Genomic DNA, 19612 nt, shown 5'->3' with positions numbered 1-19612 from the left:
ACTGTTATTGGGGAAAATGATAAACGGTCAGAAAGCTGAGACTCATCGAGGCCAGAAGGGAAGACCCAGAGGAGCTGGTGTGTAGACACCGCATCTGCGTAAGAAAAAAGTGGCTGCATGAGCAGATGAAGCTTTACAAGACCAGTAATTTTTACCTTATGCTTTATCGCTGTTTGGGAGTTGGCCAATACTTGGTATGGGTTTCTCCTGTTAATTTTAAGAAGGCATTGGGTGATAGCAGACACTTAGGTACTTGGTTGCCTAACTTCAAAGGCATGTGGCGTGGGGGGCAACCAGGGTGAGTCAGAGAAGGGTTTATGGAAATCCAAGCAGTGTGAAAGATAAAATCAGGATAGGAGTGAGTGAAAAAGAAGGGAAGAAAGGGAAGGGGAGCAGATATTTGGGAAGTGTTACATTCAAAAGCTTTTCTGCAAGGCTGAGCTCAGGCAGGAATAGGAGAGGCTGAACTCCCTGGGGTGGAAGAAATGTTTGAAAGCGGTGTGGACATCCAGGAGAAGCCAGGAAGATGGCAGTATATAGGGAGTGTAAAGGGAAGCCATGGAAGAAATGTGTGGCAGAAGCAACAAATGTGCTTAATTCCAGTTGTTGGTGTTGCACTGTGTCCTGCTGGGCCTTCCATGGAGTTTCAGAGAAGATGCTGGCTCAGCACCTTACAAGTAGCAAGTGACACGTCTGACAATCACAACCCAGCCTAACAGGGGACCTTCTGGCTTCTCAGCCGTAGAGGGAGCTGCAGGGACCCTCGCAGGCAGAAGCTCCAGCAGCAGGCAGTGTGTAGGTCAGGTAGGAAACTGGCCTTTCCCCGTGGGTAGGACGTGACAAATGTCCTGTTGTTTCAATGCGATAATCATCTGCCCTTGGTCTAATCACTGTAATTAGTCCTGCTGTGCTGGCTGGTGATGCCCCATGGGACGTGCTTCAAAAATGTCCTCCTGGTAGGTGCCTGGAGGGCACTGGGTTTGGGAGTAAAGAACAATAACGCTGTTATTGTTATCTGCAGTGACAAGAGGGATCGCAGCAAAGGAGGCAGTTGCTGAGTGGATCTTTCAGCAGTCACAATAAAAAGAAATACGTGCAGAAATGTGGGTGAAGGTTATGAAAGGAACAAGACTATTGTACTTGACCAGATGGATGCATTTATACTGGGGCAAGTTAGCCCTTGTTGGGTTATTTATCCTGAGGTTTCTGCCTTCAGCATTTGTTTTGGAGGAAGAGTTTAATTCTTCAGCTGCTGGGGTACTTACAAATCCAGGAGCAGGCCTGTAAAGTTCAGTGATAGAGCTTTTATGCAGACATAAAGCAATTGTGGTGAAATAAAGAAGGTTTTTTAATATCATGACGCTTAAAAATGTGTACGGCCCACAAAGCCGTACAAATCCCTCGTGGTTTTCTAACATGCAGCAGTATTGGACTCTGCAGAATAAATGGAGCTAATCGTTTCTAGAAGCTGGTCTGATCCATTGCTCGAGAAGCTGAGAGCCGGGGCTTGTTCCCTTGAGTCAATTGTAAGTCCTTTCTTCTGTCTTAAAATGCTAATAAACAGAGCTGGGGAATTTCATGGGTGTTTGTAAAGCTTTGTGATTTGCTGCAATGAAAGATTGTCCTTTACAAAGTACACGGTGTTATTCGTAGACTCCTGTGGGGTAGAGTGCCCTCCTTTTGTGTGTATTGGACTTAAGGGCTGAATAGTAATTGTTGGGCTTGAATATTTACAGTTAGTTGTGGAAGAAGAATGGTACAATAGATAAGTTTTCCATTAGTGTAGGTAAAGAAACAGATGTGCATTTAGTGAACATAAATACGTATTTGCCAGTCTTTCAAGAATTAAGAAAAATGGTATTAAAGTAGAACAAAGCAACTTTTACTAACAATAAATAGAGCTTCTCTGTAGAAGTAAGATAAATATCAGAAAACAAATAACTATGAAGCCCCTCAAAAAAGCCGTGCTGTAGGAATACACACACACTTTGCTACTCATGCCCTACATTCATTAAAAAGCATCAAACGCTGCTAATGTGCTTTCAGCAACATCTGTTTCCTGAGCTCTCATTAATAGATGCTGATCTACATTTAGTTACATTATTTCTTCTGTTCAGAACCCTCAGTTTTCTGCTCCTTTGAAGAGCATCCTAGCAATATTTTTGGTTCGGTACTTCATCGAGCTGTAGTTTCTCTTCCCCTCCCACTGCCTTGTACACACAGTGCAAAATGTTTCCTGCAAGTTCAACAACTGTGCTCGTTTATGTGCAGACTGAAGAGTTTAGTGAGCAGAGGAAGTGCTTTTAAAAAGGAGCTCTGATTTTTAAAAGTAACTGCAAAAACGACAGCAAGATGGCCCATATCTATCGTCCCAATAATTTGTTGTTTTAGCCAGGAAAAAAAAAAGAAACATATTCTCATCTTTTAGTACATTAGGCAAGTTTGATACTAACGTAGTTCCGATGAAATCAGTAGCAACACGGTGCTGTAAAATAAGTATAACATAATGGAAACAAGTACAGTGGTCCTAGCTGCCAATTCAAAGAGCTAAACTTTTTGTGTGAGCAGTACGTTTGGTATTTTTGGTCCGTGATTTGAGAGTATTTTGTATTTAAAACTTTAGAGTACTATAAAACCACTGTGACTTTTCCTAACTTCGGCATTGCAGAGAGCTAATGCTGGTATCTAATTGATGACTTGGACACCGCTACATTTTCATTATATATACACACCGTCACTGGTGCCTTATCTGTAAGAGTAATTTTGGCAATAAGCATTAAGTGATATCATCACTCTTCCAAATAGTCTCGGGAGAAGCCAAAAGATGATGTCATGTCTAAGCAGTCCTCTAATCCTGGAAATATTTTTAATGTCCTGATTTACATGTGTGAAGAATCCTAGTCTACACTGAAGATGTATTTTTTCTCGTGTGCTGTCAATTTTTCAAGTTCAGCAGTAGAAATTAGTAATTTTCAAGGAAAATTATGCATTCTTTAAATCAATCTCTGTATATGTGGATACATACGTAGATCCAGCTGAATGTATGTGCATATGTATGGTTTAGTTTTTATCAGTCAGATGTTTTATGTATGTGTCCCAGTCCTAGAAAAAAAAATAGGCCAGATTGTATCAGAAAGGTTTCTTGGATTGAGTGGGCTATGTTGTGATTTGCTTATTTATTAGAACTTTTCTATACCAATAGCAGCCTTAACACATTGCATTTCTGCTGCCAAAAAATGTTTTTGCTGAAAGAGTTGTTTGTTGGTTTTAATTCTATGAACTGGTATAAATCCTACCAGCAAAAGACAATGGCACTGCTATAGTCTGCACCTATAATATGAGAATTAGCTGCTTCGGTTGTACCAAGGTGGTTGTGCTTACAGAGTGATACCAGCAAGCCATTTCTGAAGCAGACCTTGCCTGAGGCATGTGCTTTATTTTACATACTGTGAATGGTTTCATTGATTTGGGAAATTACTTGTAAGACAAAATTTTGGCCCATACATCCCACAGACTTCAGTGGAGCTAGAAGCCACCCAAGGGGTATAAAGCATTTTCAAACTCGGGACTAGAGCTGATTGAATCCCTGAGGCTATGACAGAGGTAGAAATTGAACTTCTGATATTGAAGAAGAGGTGAGAGAGGCTTGTGGTTAAACTGTGGAAAATATAGCAACGATATTGATATTTCAGCGATGTTGAAAGAGAAGGGAATGAACAGAGGCTTGCGTAGTAAGAAATAGCATTGCCAAAGGGGATGGTCTAGGAAAATAAATGGCCATTAAAGTGGCATTTTGGATAAATAGCTGTGGAACAAGATTGCATTTGTCAAGAGAGTTTTATCTCTGTCGATGATACGATGCTATGGCTGGCCCATTAGTGATGCTGTGTGGGAAGCGTCTGCCTGTCTGCCGTGCTGAGGTATAGCTTAGATACAAGATATAAGAATGAGCAGTGAGCTTCAAGATGAAGATGATACTCGAGTTATGGGCTGGTACAACAGGAAGATGTTGTTATTGCTCACAAATCGTTAGGAAAAAAGATAATGGGTGGGAGAGGCTTGGGGAGAAAATTAAGATATCTGCTTTAGCCATGATGAGTTTGTGGTAATTGCTAAGCACACATCAAAATATAAGCAAATAAGCTGAGATTCACATTTGAACAGAAGGTGTGGTATTTTGTAAGTCATCAGACTAGCTGAATTTTGTTTGCAGATGAGATAAAATGTGGAAGGAAAAGAGAAGGAACGAAAAGGACAGAGGCTAATGGAATTACAGAAGAAAATTGAAACGTATGGAGCTTGAGAGTTCAGCAGAGGACATACTGAAGGAGTGTTTAGAAAACTAGAAGGATTCAGGAAATGGGATCTCAGAAGCCATGAAAAGAAACAGCTCAACAGCAGGAGCATGGCCAAAGCTACTGAAGGGCCTAACTAAGAAGTCATAGAGGTGTTGGTAGAAGTGGCTTCCCTTGACTCTGAGAGTGTAAAAAGATGTTTCTAGGCTGGATTTGTTTGAAAAGAATGCCGAATGGTAGCAAGCTCAGATTGGTTTATGTATTCTGGCATGGATTTTTCAAGATGGCAGGAACTGGTGTCTTTGCATTGTGAAGGGCAGAGTTAGAAGAAGGAAAAGTTGGCTTTGGGGGAGGTTTGAGAACAAGAAGAGATCACCCTGAAACATGAAGTAGGTTAGAGTTGGAGACCCTTCTCATGCGATCATCAGTGAGTGATCCCCTGAGCAAGAAGATTAATGACTCAAACTGTAAACTAGACTTTCACTTGGGCTACTGTTTTAACGCTATGGTCTACAATTTATCTCTGAGGAGATCTTGGCTCAATGAATTTGACTAGTTTTTGTGATCTGTTTGAGTGAACATGTGTGTGACTCTGGGTGCATTTAGAAAACTTTTATTCCGGCATTTGGCAGCCGTGATGACCGTGTACTTGAGACCCTGCAGGCTGAAACAGGGTAAGAGCAGTATCTTCCTGATGTCATCCATCAGATATTGCATGGGACAGGCAGAGCTGCTGTAAATGCCACATGAAGCTCGCGGGAATTATTCCATCCCTTTCTAGTATCTTGGGTATGCGTTCATGCCTTAGATGAAAATGCGTGTCCTGCGTCCCGGGAGACACATGCGCCCAGTTCTTCAAGGCCACTTTCACAATCCCTTGAGCAGTATTGCTGGTGCATGTTAGATTGCTTCTTTTGTTGATGTTGTCCTATTTAAAATATGTTTTACAGTGATTTAACCAAAATTTTCATCACTTCAAAATATTTGGCTTGCTGTGTTCAGACAGGCCAACTGAGGCATTGCGTTAATCCTGATGCAGATGGGGACTTGTGCTAATTAGTTGAAACCGCTCATAACACCATTCAACACGTGTTTTGTTCCATTTCGTTTTCTCGAAGTGAAGGCTGTCCTGAAGTTGTTGAAAGTGAAGTAGATGGCAGGAGCTTGCTGCTGATGTGCACCACTGTGAAAATGCAGCAACTGTGCTCTCCTCTGGCTGAGCATACTCAACGCCCGTTAGCGTTAATGGGACTTGTGCCTGTGCTTGGAGTACAATGTACCCTATAGCCTCTGGGTAATAGAAACCCTTATCTTGCATTTCCATATTGGTGTGTGGAACAAAAGCCATTGTACAAACAAATCCACCCCATCCCTCCATGGGTGTTTTTGCTTGCTTCTCTCTTCATGAGAGCTAATTTGCAATGAGACAACTGAAGGCTGACAAAAGAGCTTTGTTACTTTCTGATAGCTTAAAGAGACACAAGGAGAGACTTCTTGACATGCTGCCATCGCTGCCCAGACCTTTTCTAAGCTTTATCTTCTCCAGATGCAGTCTGTGAGGTAAAAGTCACCTCTCCTAAAAATGCCATATGCTTTCCATAGAATGGGGTCTCTACCCCCAGTTAGATTGTGGCTCCTGATTTATGAAAATGTCACCGTCTCCAGGTGGCTTCAGACAGCTCTGAATTCTGAAAAGCTGTGATAAGTACTGGTATCAGCAGAGAAACCAACCTGAGCACTTACCAGCCCCACGTTTCTGTTTGCTGCCCCACCACTTGTATCGGGATGACTGTCAGTGGGGCATTGTGAAACTAGAACATCAGAATGGTGGAGACTCAGAAACATGGCAGAAAACATGCCCTTGCCTGGAGGGGAAGGGAAGTCTTCTGGTCTTAAAGTGACCCAGTTTATAATGTGGCTACACAGGCCTTTATATGGGCTTAATTAAGGTGCAGCACAGGCAAGATAATGAAGGAGCAGGGACTTAAGGCAGCTTCATAGTGTCCTTAGACAAACAGCAGAACAAGAGACAGCTGAATTTACCATAGTGCTCTTTAATTCCTTTGGGGGGCTTCTGCTGGCATCATAAACCTTGTGAACCACCTTATTCAGAAGTCAGTTTATTGCAGGTACCAAAGCATGCATGTAAAATCTTAATCCCTTTGCCTGTCTAGTACTGTGGCTTGAAAAAACAAACAAACAAAACAAAAAAAAAACCACCACCACCAGCAAAACCTAGAAGTCCCTGTGACAAAAGCTTTGTAATTCATGGATGAGGCTGCAGAAGTTGCCAATGTCTGAAAATGAAAATTCTTGGAGGGAATTGCTCTGGAGGAAGTCTCTTTTCCTTTATGTAAGGAAATCAACCCCTCAGTGATTATGCACTTGGTGTGGATGTGATTCCTCCCCTTTCTTCTCTATGTTGACACATTCTGGGGACTGATAGGTACCACTTGTTCATCCTTTTAATATCAAGGTATGCATTACACTGACCACTGGTTTTCAGAATGAGGGGAGAAAGGGGGAAAAAGGAAATATTTCTCTTGTAAATGTTGCTATGGGAAAGAGCCATTATGAGTGTCATAAGACAATGTAAACAGGCAAAATGTGGCAGTGGTCATCCACTCTCTTCTCCCAAAACATATGTCACAACATCTGTGTTAGCAAGCAGTGGGGCACAGTAGTAGATCTATGCAGCAGGACAGTCAGCGTTGAAGACCTGATGGACCACATTTGGTGCATTTAGTTTAGACTAACTCTAGTCTAGTCTAGTGAATGCCCGTTAGCATCTGGAATGCATTCAGCATACTCCTGAGGCTCATCCTCGGGTTTCATTTCATCCAAAAGAAGTCAGTCCCCTCTGTGCACTGAGACGTGCCCTAGGCTGACACCCAACAGGTAAAAACTGGAGATGACTTCAAAGTGTCCCTTCTTTTCTGAACTGAAACAGTAACACAGGTTTTTTAATACAAATTTGGTGAAGGTATTAACTCTGATAACTTTTAAGCTTACAGCCATCCGTTCGTGACAGTCACCTTAGCAGGTGAGGAGAATGAGCGTTGCTAGAAGTCCACAAAAGCACAGGCAGCTTCAAAAGTGTCAGTTACTCTTTGTGAACAGTGAAATCAACCTCCACAGAACTATATGCTGCCTATCAATTCTGGTATCCAAGCTACCCAACCCTATTCCTAAAGCATAAGAGAAAGAAAATAGGATTATACTGACTTTACAGATTAGTTTGGAAGCAGAGAGAGTGTCAGTTAAATGATTCACCCAAAGTTAGAGAAGTAGCTTTTGTCAGAGCCAGGATTTGAATCATAATCATCTGAATCTCAGCCTGGTGCTTTAGCCACCAAAGTGGAGTGTTGCTCTGGAGAAGAAAAGCCTGCAGTCAGACTGAAATGCCATCACTCAGTCACAGTTGCTGCTTTGGGGAAGTGACTGGCCAGAAAAATGAGTGTTAGCCAAATGTTTCTCATTTTTGTGTTTGTGTGAGAGAAGCTGTACATGCTCTAATTTGGTAAAAATGCAACTTCATTTCTTAATTAGAAGTTGTTGTTATCTAAAAACTTTGCAGCACTCCCACATGTCTCCTGACAGCTTGGGCTGCATGGCACAGACAAGCTAGGATGGCTTTAAATGTCAAAATATGCTTTTCATTCTTGTGTGTATATATATATCAACGCATTATCAAGTAAAATAAAACCCTGCAGTGTGACAGATTACGTTTCTTTAATTGCCATCACTCTTCAGATGAATTTATGGCTGTCAAGGGAAATTTGCACTTCTAGAAATGTTGGAAACCTGAATCATCTAGGCTGAAAAGCAGGCCGGGCCTTGCTCTGCATACCTCTTGCTGGAACGGTGCTGGAAGTGGCTGAGCTGATTTGGATACGTTTGGTTTTGAATGCTTTCTCTTGCTTTGCTAATTAGATACCAAGCTGTATTTCATGCGGATCTCTAACTATCTTCCTCAGCTTTTGAATTCTGTAATACAAGGAAAGTTGGTGTGTTTTCCAGGTCCAAAATTTGCTCTTGTTCTACTTTAGGACAAGATGCGTCCAAAAGTAATTTCAGTTTGTAAAGTCTTTTCTCTGATTGGTGACTTTTGTACAATTATCAAGTTTGTTAAGAAGTTAAGAATAAAAAGAATATTTTCTGCTTAAGTCAAAACCTTTACAGTGCCAAAATAATTACTAGAAAAATATAACTCTTGTGTGTGTATTTTCTGTTGTAAAACCTGTAACCAGTAGGGTAGTACATCGTTCCTGCTTATGAAATTGAGGATGTATAAGCAATCTGAAAAGTCAGTGTCTCTTTAAAGTATAACATACTTAGAATTGCTCCAGCCAAAATTGACAGGTGGATTCCACTTCAGTCTTTACAGTTTGTGTTCGTGCACGTGTGGGCATTAATTCTATCATCGTGTTTCTCTTCTGAAGATAAGCATGCTCAGATAAAAAAAGTAAAGGGTGTCTAGAGGTTTGTGGGGGCAGAGGGCTGACTAATAACAACAGGATGGTTTGTCATAGAGAAGGTAGAAGAACAAGACTTGACAGTATCTGCCCTGGGGTACCTCCCCATTTGGGCAGCTTCTGAGGGGAAGGGGTTTAGTGAGGACAATGTCTGAGCAGGGGTGTGTAACATGAAGTCCCACAGTAATACTGGGATGCAAAATAGCTACAGTGGGCAGTAAAAAAGGGCTTTACAAGATGTCATCAGTCAACGGTATGTCTAACCTGCACACCTGAAGGAGGTGGATGTTTAGGTGAGTACTGTGTAGTCCCCTAATTCGAACAGCTTGAGGAGAATAGCAGAAGTTCTTTTCTCTGCTTCACTGTGCATTGGACAACAGTATGACAGCCATGTCTGACTGGAATGTCATGCTTCCCAAGGTTAAAATATCCTTAACCAAAGGCAGGAGAGCAGGGAAGTTGTGTTTGCGAGCTCAGCTGATGGCTGTCAGCCATGACGCTCTTCTTGCCTGGCCCTTCAGTTACTTCCCTGCTAGGCCGGGCCCCGAGCTGGCCACACGTGTGGTCCTTTGAGCTTTTTGTAGGGACAAAGGGGAATTCTGCTTCCTGCAGCTTTCTCTTGGCAGGGCCTGTGGCCTCTGTTGGTGGATGGCCTTGCTGTGTGGGCCCCCCCTGCTGTGTGGGCCCCGTCCTGCCACGGGGGTACAGCCCCACGCGTGGCCCTGCGATACAGGGATCCCCCTCCCAGCCCCACAGCTCCCCGTGGTGCTCCCTCTGCCCTCCCTCAGAGAAACCTGGTCCCAGGGGCCCCGATCTACCTGTTCTGTTTAATTTTAGTTTCTAGGAATTGTGTCTTAAAGAGTGGGAAGCTTTTCTAACTGATAAGTCTACGTGTGCCACGCAAAATGGAGAAAGGGCTCAAAAACCTCTGAGTGGGAAAAGCAACACTTGAATGCTTTTCCTTTTAATGAAGTGTTTCAGAGCACGTTTGGGACTTTGACTTCTGTTTTCATGAAGAGATGTTTTTTTTTGTGGTAAGTATCTGCTAATTTTGAAACAAGCTGTATCATATTTTCCCTCTTCTCTTTTTGTGTTTTCTGTTGTTTAGCACATGGGGAGAAAAAGATTTGTGCCAAAGAGGCTTTCATTCAGGGATGTGGCCTAATTAAATAAGTCTCCAAAATAAAGGCGATCTATAAGAAAGTGATGGCCTTTGTGTGTCCCACACCTTTTGCGGGAGGCATGGAGGCACCGACTCCCCACCCTACCTGGGGTTTACGCTCTGTCTACAGCTGTAGGACACAGCAAAAATGTAGTTGCAGTTATTGTCAAAGAGAGCTGGAAATGGCAGTATTCTACATGTAAAGTCAGACTGGGGGCTGGGTCCAAAGGGTTGTAACTTCTCCGAGTATTTTTCACATCAACGTGGATATTCAGCTGAACAAATCTTAAGCATATGTTCTGGCCACGTCAGAAGTTTTATTTGTCATTTTAATTTAATTTCTTATTTTTGGTGTCTTATATTTATGTTTTCCCATCTCTTTCTTCTTTTACAGAGCCTTCCGTAGAACGTATTGCAAGGCATAAGCAAGCAGCAGAAGCAGAGGTGAGTATCTTCCATTCCTTTTGATGATGTATGTTTTTCTAGTGCTGTCTTGATTTGGATGTTTGTTTTCCTCATTATTGCTTGTTTGGGATAATGCATAGTTATCAGAACCATCTGTATTGTGGCATGCCAGGGTGATGGAAAGGTATCTCCTTTACAAAGGCAGCCCAGCATCAGAAAATAGATGCTTCCCATTTTGTAGAAGCTGCAGGTTACATGAGATCTTATGTTTTACCAAAGCATGCCTGTATTAACTAGGCGTCTGTAAATATTTCAGATGAATCTATAGGGAAAGCATGGATATTCATGAATTGTATTTTTCCATAAGGAAAACAAACAAACATGGATCAGCTGTTGACCGTTCTGGGAACATAGTGGTATCACACCATTGTCATCTGGCTGCCAATGTCTGATTGTAGAATGAAGAGCATGTTTCCAGGCTTAATACAATGTTGTGAGGGATCTTTGAGATGGGAAACCTAAAACTGATGGTATTACTAGGCTTTGTGGTACTGCATCATGTGTTTATTAAGCAACATAAAGAGACATGTGAACATCATCTATAGGTATACCGTAACAAAGTTGCTACCAGGAACCACTGAAGGATGTGAGAAGGGGAACTAGGGAACAAATAGAGGCAAACTGAAACAAAGGTGACTTGTCTGATGCCTTAACCATAAATGTCAGCAATGACTTTTAGCTAGGCAGAGATCTACAACTGCTATTCCAGACAGCCTTTCTCCCATCCTTCTAAGGTGTTTAATTTTGAGTTTTATTTATTATTGAGCATCCTTTTATGTGCTGTGTAGATCTAAGGTCTTATATTGTCATTGGCGGGTCCCAGTGGGGTCATTAAAGGCACCAACCTTGACACTATTTTATTTATTTATTAATTAATTTATTTATTTTTGTTATGACTTAATTAACAAAGCTCAGACTCTGGAAGCCTTAAAATCATATGGCCAGTGTGCGAGCTGGGCCTCTGCCTTGAGAGATGCTGTTTAAATGGCAGTTGCAGGTAAGGAATTGCAGGCAGACAGCAATGGCGCACCAGTGTAGCCTCAAGTCTCCTTTAAAAGGCAACTCAGCCAAGCCTGATCTTTGCTGCTGCAGATGTACCCCATTAGTCAGGGATTGTTGTATTTTCTGTCTTTTGGCTTTCCTGGATTCATTTACCTGTTTAGATACTCTGTTGCCTTCAGAGAAAATCTGTGAATTAGGGGCCACAGGTAGAATTGCCTTTATCCTGTGCTGCAGTTCCAGATGCAGATGGATGCCCTCCATGCACTTACAGTAGCAGCCAAGCAAACTGGTAGGTCACAACACTCTTCTCCAGCCTAAAATGAAAAAGGAGTGACTAGCCTTAATTAAAATGCAACCAGAACCTCTAATACTGTAGCATTAATAGTGGTGCTGTCCTTGACCAAAATAGTTGTTAAATGGGGAGTAAAAACCTTTCCATGTTGCCAAAGTCGTAATGAAAACGGTGGAGCTGTCATAAATATGATGTTCTCAGCTAAAATGATTATGGCTTAACAATTTTCCAATGCATTGCATTGGGTTATTTCCAGCACATTGAGATCTTAGCATTGTAAAGGTTTAATACAATATCTTGACGGTGAGTTGTTATCTGTGCTGGAGGAAAAGGTAGGCAGTGTTTGTGAAATCCACTCACAGTCTTTATCCACCTTCTTGATGTTGCTTGCATGCTCATTTGTTGTCATTATTCCATGTGTCTAACTCTCTCAAGAAACACTTGATCCAGTGTTTGGCTGTGGATTGCAAATTCAGTTGCTGGTGTGATGGAAACTGCGTGAACCTAACGATAGTCATAGCCTTTAAATACACAGGCTGCATCCTCAGCCAGGATAAATCCATGGCAGTTCACTGAAGAGGCTGGAGCTGGGCCAGTCTGTGGTGCTTGAGCAGCACAGCGATGCATCTTTGATGCAAATTACTACTTTTAGGAAAGACTAGGAAAGTCTTGTCTCAGTAGCAGAAGCTTTAGCAGTGGATGGCTTCAGCTTTCGTTAATTGATGATTCTGTTTCTTATTGCTCCAGGATAGGGTTTGAACATTCCTTCGTGTGTTCCCTAGGGGGATTCCTAGTGGGCTTCATAAGTGAAGGGAGAAACAAGCATGTTTGAAAGTTCTTCTGCTAGCCTGCGAAAATATTACCCTCTTTTTCATGTTTGCGTATTTTTGGAGTAAAGGAAGAACACCAATTCATTTCTTCTGAGGCCAAGAACCACACTGAAGTTAGGGTGGCATTAAGAGCCTGCTGATGAGTATATGACTATATGGGACCTCCCAGAAACAGTGGGCTGCAAATATGGAATAGCGCTTGCTTGTTTATCTGATAGTAAAGAGAGCTCTTTGCTCTAGAGGAGCATTCCCATTTGCAGTTACTTAGTGTACCAGGAAATGTCCTTCACATCTGTAGGTGTCCTTTGCATCTCAGTTGAGGGAAAAAAAGTAAGGTAACCTTGGCTAGCCTCATGAGACAGCAGTACAGAGGCCCTGGTTGTCACCTCTTGTTTCGTGGGGTTGTGTATGAGATGGGGCTCTTTGTTTTCTTAGTTCACTGTGTGCTGAAGAGCCTTTCTGCATAGATTACCGTTATGAAGAAATAGTTATAATAAAGTATTTTCTGCACTCGTGACTCCCCCCCCCCCCCCCCCCCCCCCGACAAGATAGACAGCACAAGCTAAAGAAATTGGTTGGTATATTTGTGTTATTGCCTCTTAGTCAGTGGCTTTTTCCAAGCATGTAAGTGAGCTAGGTACATAATGCCTTTGGAATCCCTGTGCTAGTGATAGTGCTCACTGCTGACACCTTAGCGGTTGTGTGTTGGTTGCTTTGATGGACTAAAAACATACGTGAGGGAAGATTTTTCTTGGGGGATATTAAGTTTTAGTAAATCAACTGATTACTCCTAGAGAGAACAGACAAGTTTGGAGAACCAGTAAACTTGAGGTAAATCCTGTTAGTGGAGTAACTGTGATAGGAGCGCTTTCAGATGTTGTGTCCTAAGAACACTTGGATCCAGGTGCTAAATGCTCAGCACAAAGGGGTGTGTGCATACATACATACACGTATTAAAAAAAACCACACACACACAAAAAAGCTAATTATTTATATTACTGTCCTGTTAGGATTATATTTGGTCCTCTATTTCTTCCCATTTTGTGTTCTAACAAACTGGACTAGGAGTAGTTACATGAATGTAGTAACACAGGCGCTATGACGTTCCTTGTTTGTATATATATTTTTACAGACATTGCTGACATTTTAGCTCTAGATGTAGGAGAGTGAAATAAAGAGAAGAGGCAAGGGAAAAGATAGAGAGAGAAAAACAGGCAGTGATCCAAGAAAGAATTTAGGGGAAGGCATCTGCAAGAATTTCTGAAAGAAAACCCCAATTTTTGATGTATTTTGCATTATCTGACAAGTGACATATAAGAAGCCAAAATTAAAGGTAAACACATGGGAAGTGGGCTTCAGCTCTGAACTTAGTGTTGGCATTTTCTGTTGCTGATTTGACATTTTATTGTTGCAGGGAATTTGGTGTTGTTTTTGAGAGTAGAATTAAGCTTTCCTGCTAAGATACGGAACAGCACCACACACGCCCCCCTCAGGTTTCATTGATAAACAATTCTTTAGTACACACAAAAATGAGCACCCTTAATATTCCAGGCACATCCAGTTTTGATAGATGCACCTTTTTTGGTGACAAATTCAGATGATTTATATATTAAAGAGATGTGTTGCAGTGTCTTCAGTTCATGAAGGCAGACAGTTCTGAGTTGGAACAATGTCGGCCCCCTGTCCTTTTCCAACAGCAGCTCGGAGCAAGTGCCTTAAGAAATGGTAAAAGAAACATGACAACATACAGTGTTAATTCTTGACTGCACTTAGAAGCCATCGAGCCATATTACAGCGTAAGTGCAAGCCCCGGGCAGAGGCTGCCACTTACTACTTCCAGTTTTCCTCCTCTTTGAAACAGGAGGAACTGCAAACATTGCAGCTTGAGCTTTTCCCTTGTTTGCATCAGTGCGGATGAAATCAGTTCTTGGCCGCTGCCCCATTGTGTAAGCCTCGCGCCCCTGTGGAGCAGGTAAGACCTCTCAAGGTGCTGGTCGTAGCATTGCGATGACACGAGCGCACATGAAGCCTGCACTTAGCAGCTGTCCTGCCTTGTGATTCAAGCCTGGCTCTGGGTAGCTGTACAGCTGTTTCTCTCTCTCATGTCTGTGCGTTTTGGATGGAAAGCGATGACAGCTTTTTATGACTACTAGCTCCTGAGGCTGCCGAAGAAGAAATAAGCTCGTGGTTGTGGGTGTCCTGTCTGCATTCAAGTGCAAAAGGTTTATCAGAAAGTTAGCTTGGGACTGAAGTTGGAAATTCACTTCCTTTTTCAGAATCTTTTTCCCCTCCTTCCTGTGCAATCTCCCCTGAGTGGTGCTGGAACGTGAGGGCAGTTACATCAGCTGCAAGGTTTTCCCCTCGCTTTCTGTTTAAGCGAGATTTGAGCCTGGCTGTACTTCTTGAAGAGTGAAAGAAAGACGTAGACATGCCTCTCAGTTTCTGCTTTATACCTGCTGTTTTAAATAATTTGATATTCTCCCTGAACACTGAAACTAAAATTGATAAATTGGTTTCCGATTCCTTTTTCTGTTAGTCTTCAGGTGCACAGACTGTTTAACACCAATGATCAATAGTTTCATCAGAGCTTTTTTCCTGTAAGCATATAGGATCTTTGTGAAAAAGTGATTCGTGATTTGGGATTAGACCTGAAAATGTCTTAAAAGATACCTTGCATGGTACTAATTCTCAAGTGAGATGAGTAGTCTGGATTTTCTAAAAGGAAGAAAAAAAAAAAAAAAGAGAAAAACCTACAGGATGGTGGAAGTTGACACTGTTGCTACTTTTTTCATTTGTTTCTTCTTCTTCCTCCTTATATGTTAAATCCTCTCTGGTAATTGTCATGGTGACTGCTACATTACTTTTGTTGGCTTCTTTTGATACCCAAAAAATTGTGGTTTTGTGTAGGTGTGTTTGTGTGTTTTTTTTTTTTTGACCACTGATCCCAAGCCACTTCCATAAGGGATAAAATCAAGGACAGAGGGGAAAAGATTGGCTTTTAAAAGAAAAGGTGTAAGCAACCATTTTAAACTCTTCATTTAGAAACAAATCAGCAAATGTCGAGGCCCTCACAGATGGCCTCAAATTGCTAATCCCAGTTTGATCAGTCTTTCAGCATGTCTGTATGAACTGCTGAGCGCAGGTGAGAGAATGGTGAATAGTTTCCTAACTGAAGTTGGCAGTCTCCAAGGGAACATGGTTAAAAAATCATGGAGGTGATCTCAGCTCTTCACCTTTTGGTTTTCACAAAGTTTGAAGCTTGCGAAATAAGGTAGTGAAGGCAGGAGGGATTATCAGACAGCCTAAGGTTTTTATTAATGTAGTTCTTTTTTTCTTCCTTTGAATTCTATTTGGCAGTATGCAATGAGAACTGTAAATATTCTGTTGGAAAGGAAAGGGGCTTATAGCAGTCTCTTTCTCTTATTTGTGAGAGCCAGTAATTTGAGGCACTGTCTGTTCATATCGGGTAATTATTTAGCAGGTAGGCAAGATGGACTTGTTAACTTTTAGGTGGAAAGCGGTAGAATATGTGAAGGTACTTGCGCAGGGCTTTTGTTAACTAGTCTTATTCTCCCTTGGCCTTTTGTAGCTGATCGGGCTTCTAGTGTCTTGCTGCAAATGAAAGGCAGTTCTGGAGAGTCAGCTCATTGCAGAAATAGCAGAAGGCTGTTGACTGAGAATAATCTCTTACAGAGACACGAATTCACAGTAACAGCATTTCTTCCGCTTTATTTCCCACAGCGCTAGGCTAAAGTGGCTCAGCCTTCTGGACATTACAAGCTTGTGTTGCTCCTTTATTTATTTAACACCTTTCCTGAACTTCAGGTTGATGTCAGATCTGGCTGTCTTAAGGCATGTTTCGTGTTCTTGTACACACTTCAATTACAGCCTTCTCGTTCCCCAAGAGGCCCGCTTCATTGCTAATTTCCTTGTGCTCCCCCTACACTTTTTTAATAGATTCTCTGAGCACAGAAGAGCAAAGGATAGATTCCCAGCACGAGGTCTTGCTTAAAAGGGCCACGTTCTCCAGAGCTGCACAATCAGTCCGCGTGATGCTAGAGGTGCTCTGTGGTTGATCAGAGAATAGTCCTGGGGTTGCTCTGTTACCTCTCCATGAACAGAATGTCTCCAGAACACCGCTGGCCGCAGCTTTGGGTTTATCTGGTCAAGAATCTGTCTTTGAGCTGCACGTGGCATTAGGGTTGCTGTAGGGTATGTGTGTACTGCGGGTTACGATGCAGCTGCTCTTTGAAGGAATCTCGTAAGGGTCGCTGCCCCTAACATACACTAGGAAACTGGCGGGTTATGGCGTCTGCTGCTTAATGGTGATCTTACGGCTTCCTGTGAACCTGGCAGTCTCGCTTTTTTTGTGCTGTTTCTTGTCATCTTGAAAACTCCACACAGGAGGGACTTTTTTATTGTAAGTCTTGTTACTGTTGAGGTGCTAATTCTTCCCTAAGCCTCCCGATGCTTCCACAGGTTAAGGACTACTAACGACTGACTGCTGTCGGGACATCTGTCAGCTTGTGTCTTGCCTCTTGCGGTTTAACTGTATATTTCTGAGAAATGCCTGCAGTTCTTTTTTGTTGTTTAAATCTAGACATGAACAAAGGAAGTCGGTGAGTCTGATGGTTCTTCGAGAATTGGGCCTGTTACGTATGGCCAGCTATTCACTTGTTTCTGGACTGTTCTCTTCCAAAGTGCATGTGTATTGTCTTGGTTATAGTTGGCTGTGCAGAAATCTGATTAGTTTTTTATGCAAAAATCTGGTTATTTCTTTTCTGTTCTTTATCCCTTTACTGTAAGACTAGATGGTATTTTTTCTTTCTGAAGTACACTCGTAAAATCCTTTCAGTTGACAACAGTTTAGTTTTAAGAGTTTCTAGTGGTTAGTATCTCCAATCTTAAAATTAGTTCAGGTGTCTAGTTCTGGTTTGATGCTAATTATTAATTAAAGACAAATTCAATATTTCTGGATATTCTCTATAAAAAAACTATTGTTTGTTTTGTGGATTTTGGGGGATTTTGGCAAATTGCCTTGGCTTTGTGGTTTTCCTTAATACTAAAGATTAGATATGTAGTGATTTATTCGTGTCTGCAATCTGTAAGTCAAATATGCTACTACGTATTTGTTAAATGTGGGCTGGGGTTGGTGGTGTACAAGACGAACCGTATAGATAGTCATTGCTCTGAGCTAATCTTATCTTCTGAAGTGAAGCATTTCCGAGGAATTTCTAATTTTGACAACTGGGATCAAATGTCTGACTTCTGAGGGCTGACAATAATGCCAGGGGCTGAGCTGCTTTGTCCTGTTGATAGCAACTGCGCAGCTCAAAAACCACACCGAATGCCAGGGAACCACGCATCTTAGCTGCTCGGGTCCAGGGCGTGTGTGTTTAGGGTAAGGCGTTAGCTTTACAAGTCTATGGGACAGAAATGCTGCGGCTGCTCAGGGGTAAAAATAGTTCTGGGTTTTCAATGGCTGCATTCCACGGCTGGAGCCTGAAATCATGAATCAGGGTTCAGCTCTCGGGCTGCGCGAGACCGCCGGCAGGAGCTCCACGGCCGGACGCGGGAGGGGAGCAGCTAGCTGAGATGAGGCCGAGCCCAGCGCCGCTGATACTCTGGGAGGGACCCGTGCTGCTTGTACACTCTCAGCAAGGTATTGTACGCTCGTATTTTGATTTCCAGCAGGAGCTTAGTTGCTTGAGTGTGAATAATTAAAAATCTGCTGTACTGTGCAAAATTTCTCACTAAACCAAAGATGACTTTAGAAAAAGTGTCTCTTCTGTGCAAATTCAGCTTCACAGAGACTTGCAGCTTCACACGTTACGAGCTTCCTGGGACCTGGGATGATGTATTTTGGTTGGAAGGGTTTGCTGCTCGTTCCCACCTGAATGCTGCTTTGTGCGAGGGTTTGTCCTTGATTTTTGGATGGCAGGTGTTTTTTTTTTTTTTTTTTGCTCCATTTCAAAAATTTTCTAGCCTAGAAATTCCACCTGGGAATTTAGATACATAAATAGTTAGGACTCTTCCAAAGTCTTCCTGAAAGGCTTTTTAAAAATGGTATTTAATACATGGATGCTTAACTCAAAGCTCTCTCTAAAGCTTCAAGCTGAGTGAGTGTTGTGGCGTGGGATCTGTGTAGGTTTAAATCCCTTTCTGACAGAGTTCAGATGATCATTTAAAGTAGTTTAAAACCCACCACAATTTCATGAAAGAGAGCATTTTGTACTTAGAGTAAGGACTTCTTGTTCAAAGTGTTGTTAGGATGCTGCTAAAGCTTTTGTGACCAACAATACCTTTAAAGGTGTTTTTTTTTTGCTTGCTTTTTTGGTCTCTGGCACATTTCAAATATGTATCCTTCAGGCCATCGCTAGCGGGACTTCGAGAACTTGATGTTTGTGCCTTTTTTGACATGCCCTGTGAGCTGAATAACTGTTTGATCCTCCTTCCAGAGTGAATTGCTCAGTTTCGAGTCTCTAGAAGTTACCCACGCCAGCCAGACGTGCAGGTGTCTGTCCCATCAGTGCCCAGAGCAGCACAGCTCCACGCCCGCTCACCTCCAGCCATGCACAGCATCACTCTTCCTTCCCTGAACATTGCTGATATTCAGAGGAGGGGACACTGCTTTGTCATGCAGCCCCCACGCTGCGAGGCTCATCTCTACCATAAGCCAAGTGAATTTGGGAAATCTCACATGGAAAAACAACCCTGTAAAAAGTGAGAGTGTTGCTCCAAGATGAGGAGAAATGTTGGAGGAATCAACGTAGTTCCATGCCATAAGCTGAGTGAGGTGTTAGATGCAGATATAGGATGAATAGCAGAAATAGGGAACTGTAAAATCTATATGGTTTTACTTTACTTGAGACGTCTGAGTGTGTGAGGCACTGGGCTGGGTGCAGGGCCTGGATTATATTTCAGCCTTGCTGACAAAACTTAGTCGTCTGACAGTCTGCTTTCTTTTCAGTTCCCAATCTGTGTAATGAGGATGTTTTTACAACAGAGACGTTGTGGGAATAAAATCTCCTTGTCATGAATGTACGTGCTAATAACGTTTTTACCCCTTGAGAGCTGCCAAAGTATCTGCT

At 42.2% G+C, this 19612-nt stretch overlaps 1 protein-coding gene across 8 annotated transcripts in view; it reads left to right on the top strand.

Annotated features, from left to right (window-relative positions):
• The window catches only part of TSPAN4 (tetraspanin 4), a 412293-nt gene that overhangs the window by 165161 nt on the left and 227520 nt on the right, over nucleotides 1–19612 (top strand). For 6 of the 8 annotated variants that reach the window (XM_066997986.1, XM_013174382.3, XM_048058647.2 and 3 more), the window contains one exon: nucleotides 10327–10376. Coding sequence is in view for 1 of the 8 variants with exons in the window: in XM_048058645.2 (XP_047914602.1) it covers nucleotides 18117–18183 (67 nt within the window). In the remaining 7 variants the exon portion in view is untranslated. Of the gene's footprint in view, nucleotides 1–10326; nucleotides 10377–18033; nucleotides 18184–19612 lie in introns of those variants that run through there. The other 2 variants (XM_048058650.2, XM_048058645.2) reach the window with 2 other exon arrangements.

Source organism: Anser cygnoides, chromosome 5 (assembly GCF_040182565.1).
Source record: "Anser cygnoides isolate HZ-2024a breed goose chromosome 5, Taihu_goose_T2T_genome, whole genome shotgun sequence".
NCBI lineage: Eukaryota > Metazoa > Chordata > Aves > Anseriformes > Anatidae > Anser > Anser cygnoides.
The sequence above is the reverse complement of the archived record's forward strand: the minus strand, read 5'-3'. Positions and strand labels throughout refer to the sequence as shown.